The sequence below is a fragment of the Nicotiana sylvestris genome, chromosome 7 (assembly GCF_000393655.2).
Source record: "Nicotiana sylvestris chromosome 7, ASM39365v2, whole genome shotgun sequence".
NCBI lineage: Eukaryota > Viridiplantae > Streptophyta > Magnoliopsida > Solanales > Solanaceae > Nicotiana > Nicotiana sylvestris.
Genome location: NC_091063.1, coordinates 85,140,254 through 85,152,119, shown reverse-complemented (window position 1 = coordinate 85,152,119; position 11,866 = coordinate 85,140,254). Strand labels below are relative to the sequence as shown.

Here is an 11,866-nt window from a genome sequence, read left to right as displayed (position 1 = left end):
TAGTATCATGAAACCATTTAATAATCTTCACGTCCAGGTTCAAAGATGAGGAGATCGATGAGTTTATAAGCGCATTTCTTAAACAGATAGCTAGTACATTAACATAGAGTTCTTAACAAGGAAACTTAATTAATAGCACACAACACACCATAAAATTACAAAAGCAAAATTAACTAAAAGACATAAAGTTTAAAAGATAAAACAAAGCATTATTGACTCCAGCCTCCAGGTATGAGTTCACTGTTTGAGGTGTCCGTATGGATCATTAACCCCAGCTGGTACACCATAGTTAGTAGCAGTTGAAGATGATGACTCAGCTGGCCCATCATTCTCCCCTATCTCTTCTTCACTCCTCATGTAATTAATCATGTCATTAAACCCATTCATCATTACATGAACTGCTGGATCATAAAACACTCCAGTGGGTGGGAAGTGCGGGTACGAATAACCCGGCCCAGGTGCATAGTTAATCGGCAAAACTTGGGCTGACCCAGTACGCCGTGCCAGCCCAAGTTCCACATTGGGCCTCACAGTATTGGGCCTGATCCGTTGGCCCGAGTCTTCTTGTTCACGATGTTTCTGGAGGTATAAGGTGAGAGGCCCAACGTAGTTGGTCAGCCCAATTTTGTTCATGGCCCAAATGACATCCTCAGCTGTCACAGTCCTGCGTTGTTCCCTATGGCAACGTTCGTTAGCTAAGTTAGTGATGTGGTTGATGAATTCGGACACCAATTCTTGGATCGCCTCTTTAGCATCGTCTGAGACTTTTGCATGTTGTGGAAGAATCCGCCGCATGATTCTTGTCACGTTCGCGATGGGGAGGTGCAGATCCTGTTCGCGCTTCGCTTGTTGCCTGGCTTCTGTGCCATTGCCATTGTTGTTCGAGCCTTACATATATATATATATAGATATATGCGAAAAACAATAAAAATAAGTATAGTATATATAAAGAACATAACACACTAATTTTAAATTCTGAATCTGCCACAGATGTAACACCTCATGATCTATATTCTAGTAACTATAATTTTATGAAATATCAAAGTTGCTTGTGTTGATAGACCATTTTAGTTAACTACTACAATATCTTATATTGACCAAGTAGTTTTGGTTTTCAACGATAAAAGCTTAAAATATGTTTAATTCTGTTGTTGATTGCAAGATTGTTTAAATATAGAAAGAGAAATAATGGCAGAGGGATATGGTTAAAATTTACGACAGAAGAATATAAAAATTGCTGTCCATTAATCGATATGAACACAAAACAATATCCAAGGAGCGCGTACGGTTGCTTGAAGATAGCGCGTGTACACTCTCTTAAAGATAGCGCGTGTACACTCTCTTAAAGATAGCGCGTGATACCAATTGATATAAGATATATAGATAATTTGAACACGTGAGAGTTGACGTGAAGTAAGAACTTCGACCATATAAGTTAATAAAGTACGGAAAAGAATCTCGACTATATAAGAAGATACTATAAAAATAGAAACAATTTAAATATCGATGCATGAGTAAGTTGCTGAAAATACAAATAAAATATATAGTTCACTAATATAGTAGGGTAATAACAGGAATCAATACTAGATATGATAGGAATTCCATATATATTGGTAATGATTTAATGTAGAAGTGCAACTAAATACCAACCCTGGAAATACTAGCTAGGAAACCATTTTGATTCATAGTCGATCAATAACTAATGTAATGACAATATAGAAGTAGAGAATCTTTATTTCTCCATTTGTCTTTTACCCTTTTTTTCAAGAGTACGTAAAGGCCAAAATTTAGTGCTAACGACGGTTTTTCTCGATAAGAAGAGGACGAAGAAAAGAAAAAGAAGCAAAGACTTTAGCCCAAAAGGCAGACAAAACCTGACACATAAGTTGCAGCTTGACAATGGAAATTGTAGGACATGAAAGAAATTAATTTATCTAACACATAAAATTTGAAGACTTTCTAATATTTAGCTAGCGTTTGTGCATATATTTGGTTGAAACTTAAAAAAAAAGTTTTTTGAAAGATGAGGATATGTATTTTCTTGAATTTTTTTTTGATCTTTTGTGAGTGACAAAGAATTTCACCCTAAAACTGGTCCAAACCACTTTTTGGAAGTTGAAAAAATTTCTTCAATTTTTTTTTAAAAACTGATCAAATTCTGGGAACAAACAATGTTTTCAAAAAATTATGAAAAAAGGTAGCTAAAATCTATGTCCAAGCGGGGAGTTTTTGGCTAACAATATCCCTCAACTATTACCCAAACCTAAGGTACATCCTTCTCTTACCTCAACCAATAAAAACATCCTTGTACCATCCAACTAGTTGCAAGATCTATCCCTCCCGTTAACTTCTGTCAAAACACTAACGCCACCCACAATAAAATATGACAAGCACGTGAGTTTCCCCTAACAGATTAACATGCTAAATATTTTCTTTTGGTACAAAATATATTGTTATATACCATTACTGCTGAAACTAACAAAAAGTAATTGAAAAACTAACAAATTCACCAAGTGATTCAACCTACCATTAGTATCAATTCGCACGAGAATCTCAATATCAGTAGAGAATGTGTCTCTCTAATCTAGGATACTCAACTTCGGAAGAAAGCAAGCTTAATCCTACTTAGATTTCATTAGAATCTATCTAGTGTCCAGATATTTCTTTACGTATTGTAAAATGAGTGCCACATCGGAACTACCAGAACCCAATGTGAGAAAAGAAACAAAATAAGCAAATCTTTCTGACATTTCAACAAACAGGTAAGGGACATCTGAACACTGACCTAGCAAATCTTGGTAATTTTTAACAAATGACGAAGATGACGAGAACAGAAGTCAAACACATTGACCAATTACAACACTCCGGGAACAAGAAAGAAGAAAAAAAGCTTATGGACTTCTACCATGTCTTGTGAGGCGCAATGACAACGTAAGAACATAAATTTCGTCAAAAATCATAGGAGCTCTTAGATTTGAATTTTATGGGTTTAAATTCGGAATTCTATCACATTCTATTTAATTTAGTGGATTTAAAATTTATTATCTATACGTATTTAATGATTCTTTTAGCAAAAATATAGTGTACAAACGAAAGCTATGAGTTCAAATGAACCCATTACCTCTACACTAAATATGCCCCTGGGTATAGAAGAGTTGAAGCGGATGATTTCTATTCCCAAAAGATCTAGGCCTTCAAGTATGAAAAAAAATTCAGTTTTTGAAGCATCGATTTGCTTCGCTGAAGGCGTAGGGGTAAGTCACGTGCTTGTCACATTTTTTGTGGGCGGCGTTAATTTTTTGACAGAAGTTAACGGGAGGGATGAATGTTACAACTAGTTGGATAGTATAAGGATATTTTGATTCGCAAAGGTAAGAGATGGATGTACCTTAGGTTTGGACAATAATTAAAAGATGTTTTTAGCCAAATGTACATTTCATGAAAAAAAGAGAGTACAAGTTCCTTTTTGATGGTTTCGTCATTCAGATTGTATGACAACATGGACAACTCATCACGAAATAATGTATCACGGTTCATGGTTAATCTACATATATAGCCATCGAATTCATACATATGTATGAAGAAAAAATATTCATGCAAAATTCAGATATTTTTTCTTTGTTTTGTTGGTCATGCAAAATTATCAAAGGCTCCCTCATACAGCTGATGTTCAAAAGTTTTACTGCAGAAAACAAGAAAATTAAGTGCCCCCTTCCCCCCACAACAACAACAAAAAAAAAGAGAAGCAGAAACAGAAACAGAAAAAGTTTCTCATTTTCTATTTACTCAGATGATTCAATCATGAGAAATTCAAGAAAACTGCTCCCTCATGCAAAACTCTAACTTTTTTCTTTTCATCTAGTATGCAAAATTGTTAAAGCGTGGACAAACTGATGTAACAAGAAATTAATTATGTGGTTACCTGAATTTGATGAACGAGTGATCCTACACTGATTTGAGTGTTGGCCTCGTTCCATATTTTCTTAAAATTTATATGCTTTGAGTTAACTGTTGTATGTGTTAAGTAGTACGTAGTACAAGAGTATGATCTTTTATAGGCAGCTTCTAAAACTAGGTTTCACGAACTCCACGGGGATTTCTTTTTTTACTCTCATCAATGGACAAAACTTGCACTTGTTTTTAGTAGTGTGAATTTTCTCGTGTTCTTTTTTGTGTACAGTAGAATTAGAACCATGCATGCCATTCGTCCTTCCACCTAATAATTAGATTCTACTAACATACAACCCCAAGTTTTTTACCTTTTTTTTTATCAGGATTTTTTTATTCTCAAATCATCTTTGTTTGTTTGTGTGGTTTTTTAAATATGATTTCCATCGGCTCAATAAACATGGAGGCCTAAAACAAAACTTCAGTGAGAGGCCTTATTTTTTTTATATATAAAAGAATTTTTTATATAAAATTTCATTTAAATTCTATATTTCTAGTTTTTCTTATGCAGAGTTATTAATAATTTAATGTAATTCATTTAATTTCTCTTGAGATATACTTTCTAATTTAAGGTTTTTATTGTTAGCCAAAAATTTGTTAGAAAATAATAAACAAAAAATGGCTTTGAGGCGTGAAAATCGACTGTCTTTAAAGAGTTATCGCATGTATACTAATTTAGGGAAATACAAAGCGATTCTCTTCAGGATACAACAAAGCCTGAAATAATACTTGTGATTTTTCTATGCCACTTCGTTGGAAATTCTTGTGTATTTATAGGCAACCAATAGATCTTTTCAGAAAAGATGTCTTGTTTCACAAACAGACATATTCGGTTGGACCCTTTCATAACAGACACAATTATTTATTCGAATTTTGAATTTAAAATTCAAATAAATTTGATTTTTTTTTTCTGTCACAAAAATAAAATAATTAATTTTAGGATACTTAATTGCACATACTTAAAAGTATGTGTCCTAAATCAAAGACATAAAATGGACAAGTGCTTAAAAAGCTTCAAAAATGCCTTCTCTCTTCCGATGCGGAACAACCCACTTCCCAACATGTGAAATAACAAACTATCTTACAAAATTTATCAAGGGCATGTTGGGAGATTGTATTAAAGTTTCAACCTTTTTTGAGTTATGAATTAATAATCGAAGTCTTTCTCAATTTATGGTCCAGAGAGTGATTTCCTGAAAGATATTTTTTTCTTAATTTTTGATCAACGATTTAGTCTTACTTTTTTAGTATGAAAATCTGTACATTGTCATTTAAAAATATTCTTTTAAAAATAAATTAATATATAACCTATTAGAAAAATTTGGGACCCTAAAAATTATGAGGCCCAAAGTAGTTGCTTTAGCAGCTTTACCCTTGGGCCGGCACTGAGGCTGATGAACCATTGATATAGCTTCGGTTTGTTTTACTGAAATTTTTTCTTTCTTTGTCATACTTTTTAAGAACATATGTGATACTAACATAGTTACATGGTGCATAGCAATTAATGAATAAGCAATATTTAGAGCTTTCATTTGTGTAAATTTCATGTATTTTGAAGAATTGGAGAAGTGGAGGTTACGATCTTTTAAGAAAACCTGTTAATGAAACTATCTCTTTAATGTATTTTGAAGAATTGGAGAACTATTAACAAAGGTTAATTATCTTCGTTTAATTTACACCTATGATTGCACTTGTGGTGCCCAAAATAATTACAGATCAGCTTCTAATAAATTATTAATTTGATCGATGCATCTTTTAACTGGCTCGAATTATTCATGCATACGATCAAAATCATATGCCTTCGATTTTGTAGGCTCGAGAAGTTGCATCGAGGACAAAAGTTTGATATAGCTCGAGTTCGAAGGTAGAATAAGAGGCTCGAAGACCTAAGTGCTCGAGGAACATCGGAGCCAAATACGACCGACTCCGAGACAATGCCGTTATGAGTTTGTTACAGAAGGACAAGATTCCCGCCACGTCCCCAAGATCATGGCGTAAATTCCGGAATAGATTTGTACGAACTAGTACAAATCTGTACGAGGCGGTTATACAACTGTCCCAATAAGATTCCTTACTGTAAATAGAAATGTATCTTATTTAGGATTCCCCTATTATATAAAGGGGACTCCAATCATTTGTAAGGATAATATAATCACTGGCAAAGAATATACTCTCTTACTTTTCTTGCTCATTGTTCGTCAGAATTGTCCTTTAGCTTTATTATTCTTGCTTTATTGTTCTTGACCAATTTCGCGGTCACTTGGGCTCGAGCTCGAGGCTGGCTTATCTATTGGTTTGGTCTTACTTATTTGTTTCATCTATACTTCAGATTTCTTGATTATTAATTAGTATTGAACTAAATCATGTATCTTAATTAAAACCACAAATCAAATTTAATTGTTACTCGTATTTTCGAGGTAAACAGTTTGGCGCCCACCGTGGGGCTAAAGATAATAGTGTTTATTTCACTACTGATTTCGGTAACACACGTTATTTTCACACTTTTTCTTGTCAAAGATTCTTTGATTTCAGGATAAAACATGTCAAACTCACAGAATGCACCCGTACATGGTGATGACGGTCTTGAGTTTCACGGAGAAAATGACAACATAATTGCTCCAGGGGTCGATGTACCACCGATAAACCCTGAGGAAGTGCCAAATGTGAAGCCAGTGGATGTTAGTTCACACATTGCTTTGAATGCGGATCTAGGCGCAAACCCCGGAGCAAGTGTACGCAGAGAAGTTAGATATGGGGGCCAAAGAATAAAGGGTGTAGGAGATGGGGGAATCAACCTCCAAGTGATATTCGAGATGCTACAAGCTCAACAGATTTCCATCGCTCAACTTCAGGGTCAGAATAAAACTCCAAGTATAGTCAAACCGGGAAACAATCGACGTACTGAGCCAGTGTCAGAAAGATCAAGCGAGAATGGCTCGAGGACTGAACCCACAATTATGAAGATGCTCGAGGAACTTACCAAGAGTATTGAGTCCGGGAAAAAGAAGATCGAGAATAATGACAAAAAGGTGGAGACCTATAACTCCCGTGTTGATCAAATACCGGGGCACCCCCGTTCTTAAAAGGATTGGACACCAAATAATTCATACAAAAGTTGTTTCCCCCGAGCGCGGCTCCAATGCCCATCCCCAAGAAGTTCCGTATGCCCAATATACCTAAATACAATGGAACAACTGATCCCGATGAACATATTGCCTCGTATACTTGCGGGATTAAAGGAAACGACTTGAATGATGATGAGATCGAATCGATTTTGTTGAAAAAGTTTGGAGAAATCTTGTTTAAGGGAGCCATGATTTGGTATCACAACTTGCCCCTGAACTCTATTGATTCGTTTGCTATGTTAGAATACACCTTTGTAAAAGCACACGCCGGGGCCATAAAGGTGGCGACAAAGAAATTAAACGTCTTTAAGATAAAACATAGGAACGACGAGATGTTAAGGGAGTTCGTGTCCAGGTTTCAGTGGAGCGAATGAAATTACCACCGGTCTCGGATGACTTGGCAGTACAAGCTTCTATGTAGGTTTGAATGAGAGGAGTTCGATTGCGTCTCGACAATTAAAGCAGAATCTGATCGAGTATCCAACTGTGACGTGGTCATATGTGCATAACGTTATCAATCAAAGATCAGGGTCGAGGACGACCAGTTGGGAGCCCCTCCAGGCTCAATTCATCCTAATAGATTGGTAGCCAAACCCCTGAGAGATACATATAGGGAATCAAGATCGAACAAGGAACGATATCAGCCATATGTCGATCGGATAAACAATTGTTCGGGTCATAACGCTCCTCGGAATGATCAGAGAAATGATTGAGGTCAAAAATCTCGGGGACTCATGAGTAAGAACGGGTTCGATAAGCATACCGACCCCGCAGAGGCACCTCGATTGTCGGAGTATAATTTCAGCGTAGATGCATCAGGGATTTTGTCAGCTATTGGAAGAATAAAAGACACCAGGTGGCCCAGGCCTATACAAACTAATCTTTCTCAGAGGAATCCAAACTTGATGTGTAAGTATCATGACACACATGGCCATAGAACCGAGGATTGTAGACAACTAAGGGAGGGGGTAGCTCAGTTGTTCAACGAGGGTCACCTTCGAGAATGTCACGACCCAAAATCTCACCTGTCGTGATGGCACCTATCGTAACTTTTAAATAAAGGCGGAAGCAGTTAATATTAAAGAAATCCTTTTAAAAATAGAATATAACTCCAAAATTACTATACAATCCATCCCCACAACCCGGTGTCACTGAGTACATGAGCATCTAAATGATAACAACATCCGACTAATAAAAATACTGTATGAAAATATAGAACAATACAACATGACAGGAAAGGAGAGTCAAGGTCAGCCAATGCCATGCAACTATCTCAATAGTCTCCTAAGTCTGACTCCTCAATCAGCAACCGCCGTGACCAGAAGTGTCTGGATTTGTACACGAGGTATAAGGGGTAACGTGAGTACACCAACTCAATAAGTAACAGAAATAAATAAAGAACTGAGAAGTAGTGACGAACAATGCAAATACAGTTATCTCAATAACTTTCAAATAAGACTAGTCATGCTTTCAATTTAACAGTTATCATCAGTGCGTACTCAAATAAATATTCCAGAAATATGTACGACAAGGACAAATAGCAACTAAGTGTAGCAATTAATTGAAAATCAAATATGGCCTCTCAAGGTAACAGTCACTCAACTCATCTCAACACCTCAATCACTCGGGCTCTCAGAAATCATATAAACAACCCAAACAGAAGTAATGTCATTTATCAACAATGAACAACAAGTGACAGAGGCATAATGAGCAAGAAAAGCTATGACTGAGTACAAAACAATAATTAGCAGCTAATTTAGCAAGTACACGACCTCTTAGGTCTCAGTAGTGATCACATAAGGCCTAAACATGATTTTTAACATGAAGTACAGTCAATTTCCATGAAAATAGAGGGAACATATGTTAAATAGTAGGCCAATTGATTCCACAGTCTCACGGGATGGACCAAGTCACAATCCCTACAGTGCACGCCCACACGCCCGTCACCTAGCATATGCGTCACCTCCAAAATAGTCATAGGACACAATGTCCGAGGTTTCATACCCTTAGGACTGGTAATCGTTACTTACCTCAATCCGAGCAAAATCCTACTCCACAATGCCTTTGCCTCTCAAATCGGCCCCCGAATGCCTCAAATCTAGCCATAAACAATTCGATTCAATCAGTACAATTTATAGGAATTAATTCCCTATGAAATTCTACATTGTCCATTAAAAATTCGAAATTGCACTCAAAATTCGCCCATGGGGCCCACATCTAGGAATCCGGCGAAACTCATAAAATCCGACAACACATTCCGATACGAGTTCAACCATACCAACATTATCAAATTCCGATAACAACTCGACCTTCAAATCATAATTTTTATTTTTGAAAAGTTTTGCAAAAATTCCAATTTCTTCCATTTAAATCCGAATTAACAATGAATATTGATGTAGATTCATGTAATGTAATTACTTCTAGATATAGAACACTTATCCAAGTCGAAATCGTGAAAAAAACCCTTTGGATTCGCCCAAATCCGTGCTTGAATGACCAAAAATGGAAGAAATTTCGGATCCCTTTGGTTTATACACTGCCCAGGGGTATTATAGCGATACTATGAGCGCGGTCGTGCTCACAAGGCAGAAACTTTCGAATATGCGCGGCTGCCACGCACCTGGGCGCGCATATGACACAGTCCAGTAAAATAGTAATAACTTTCTGTATACACCTCCAAATGACAAACGGTTTGATGCGTTCGAAACTCGACTCAAAGAGCTTTAATTTGATAGGTTGTGAATCATACAAATCCTTATATCCATGTAGATATGGTCATCCAAAGTGAGGTCTTGTGCGTACTCATTTGCAACTTTAGTCTATTATGTAATTTTCCAACTTGACTTAGACTTAGGACCTTCCTTAGACCTCATATCACTTATAGTATGTTTCGTACACTTGCTTGTGACGACCCGGCCAGTCGTCTCATGAGTTACCGCTCCATTTCCCCCATTTTAGCTTCTTTATGCTTCGTTATCCGTGTTTTATGTGATCGAATTTATTAGTTCGAGTTCGGAGAGGATTTGGTAAGAAATGAGATACTTAGTCTCTTTTAAGAAGGCTTAAGTTGGAAAAGTCAATCGGATGTTGACTTATGTGTTAGGAGGCTTGGAAGTGAGTTCTGATGGTTCGGTTAGCTTTGGGAGGTGATTTGTGACTTAGGAGCGCGATCGGAATGGGTTTTGGCGTTGTAGAGAAGATTTAGGCTTGGATTGGCGAAATTGATATTTTGGCAAATTCCGGTTGATAGGCGAGATTTTGATATAGGGGTCGGAATGGAATTCCGAGAGTTGCAGTAGCTTCATTGTGTCATTTGGGATGTGTGTGCAAAATTTCAGGTCATTCGGACGAGATTTGATAGACCTTTTGATCGAAAACATAATTTAAGAGTTCTTGGGGTTCTTAGGCCTGAATCCTATGTTAAATTGGTGATTTGATGTTGTTGTGAGCGATCCGAAGTTTTGAGCAAGTTTGAACGATGTCATGAGATGTGTTGGTATAATTAGTTTGAAGTTCCGGGAGTTCCGGGATGTTTTAGTGCAAAAATCATAGCTGTAACAGGCCTACAGGGGTTGTAGGCCCCAAAACTCAACCATGCAGTCCGCACAAAAATGAGTGCGCCCGCGGTGAGTTCCGTGCGGACCGCACAAAGTCGGCCGCGGCCGCGGTAGGTGGCATGCAGACCGCACAAAGTGGTGTGCGGCCGCGATGGGGAACGATCCGCTGGTCCTACTTCGGAAGCACATATTTTGATCTACAAGGAATTTTGAGGTGATTCAAAAACGAAAGTTGTAGCCCTTCGTATCTAGTTTCCAGAAAGGTACAGATATAGCAATATAGACATATGTAGCAAAAGTTATGGCCAAAATACTAAAGCCTATCACTATAGAGGGAGGCCTGTGCGGCCGCACGTCGCCTTTGCGCGGACCGCACTGGCTTGCGCGGACCGCGTGCGTTTTGGTGCGGCCCGCGTGAGCTGAAACCTGAGGGGTACCTATAAATACGAGGTTTTGGGTTTTATTTAATATTTTGACCTAGAGAGCTCGGATTTTGGCGATTTTTCGAAGATTTTTCAAGAAATTAATCGGGGTAAGTGATTTTAACTCAGATTTGGCTAGAATACATGAATCTATCACTGAATTCATCATTTAATTCGTGATTTGAGATGGAATTGGGAAGAAAATTGTGGAACCTTTCAAAAATGTAAAATGACGATTTGAAGGACCAAATGGTATCGGAATTGGATAATTTTGGTATGGTTAGACTCGTGAGGGTATGAGGATTCTGAAAATATAAATTTTACTCGATTATGAGACGTGGGTCCGGGGCTCGGGTTTTGCTAATTTCGAGATTTTTGATATTTTTCGAATGTTTTCGCTTGGGCTTTGTTACCTGGCATATTGTGACGTATTCGTTCTGATTTTGGATAGATTCGACGCGCGTGGAGACCAATTTGAGAGGCAGGACATAGCGAGCTAGAGTTTGGCCAGTTTAAGGTGAGTAATGATTTTAAATGATGTCCTGAGGGTTTGAAACCTCGGATTTGCACAACGTAGTGCTATACTAAGTTGAGATACACGTTGTGTGACGAGCGTGAGGTTCAATGCTATGGGGATTGGGACTTGGTCCATCCCGAATGATATTTTACTACCTTTTTGATTAAGACATATACTTTATTGTTGTGAATTGGGCTTGTTTCCATGCTTGGGGCCTTGTGCCGACCTGTAGATACCTTAGGGGATTTTTTGACTGGTTTTCCTCACTTACTTTGTTAAAGAATTTATATCTTCAGT

General features: G+C 37.4%; 1 protein-coding gene across 1 annotated transcript; it reads right to left on the bottom strand.

The window, feature by feature from the left end:
• Positions 1 to 237: 237 nt before the first annotated feature.
• Positions 238 to 795, bottom strand: LOC104232968 (nuclear transcription factor Y subunit B-6-like). The gene has a single exon (XM_009786245.2). It carries the CDS (start codon positions 793 to 795, stop codon positions 238 to 240), a length of 558 nt encoding a protein of 185 aa, XP_009784547.2.
• Positions 796 to 11,866: the final 11,071 nt, after the last annotated feature.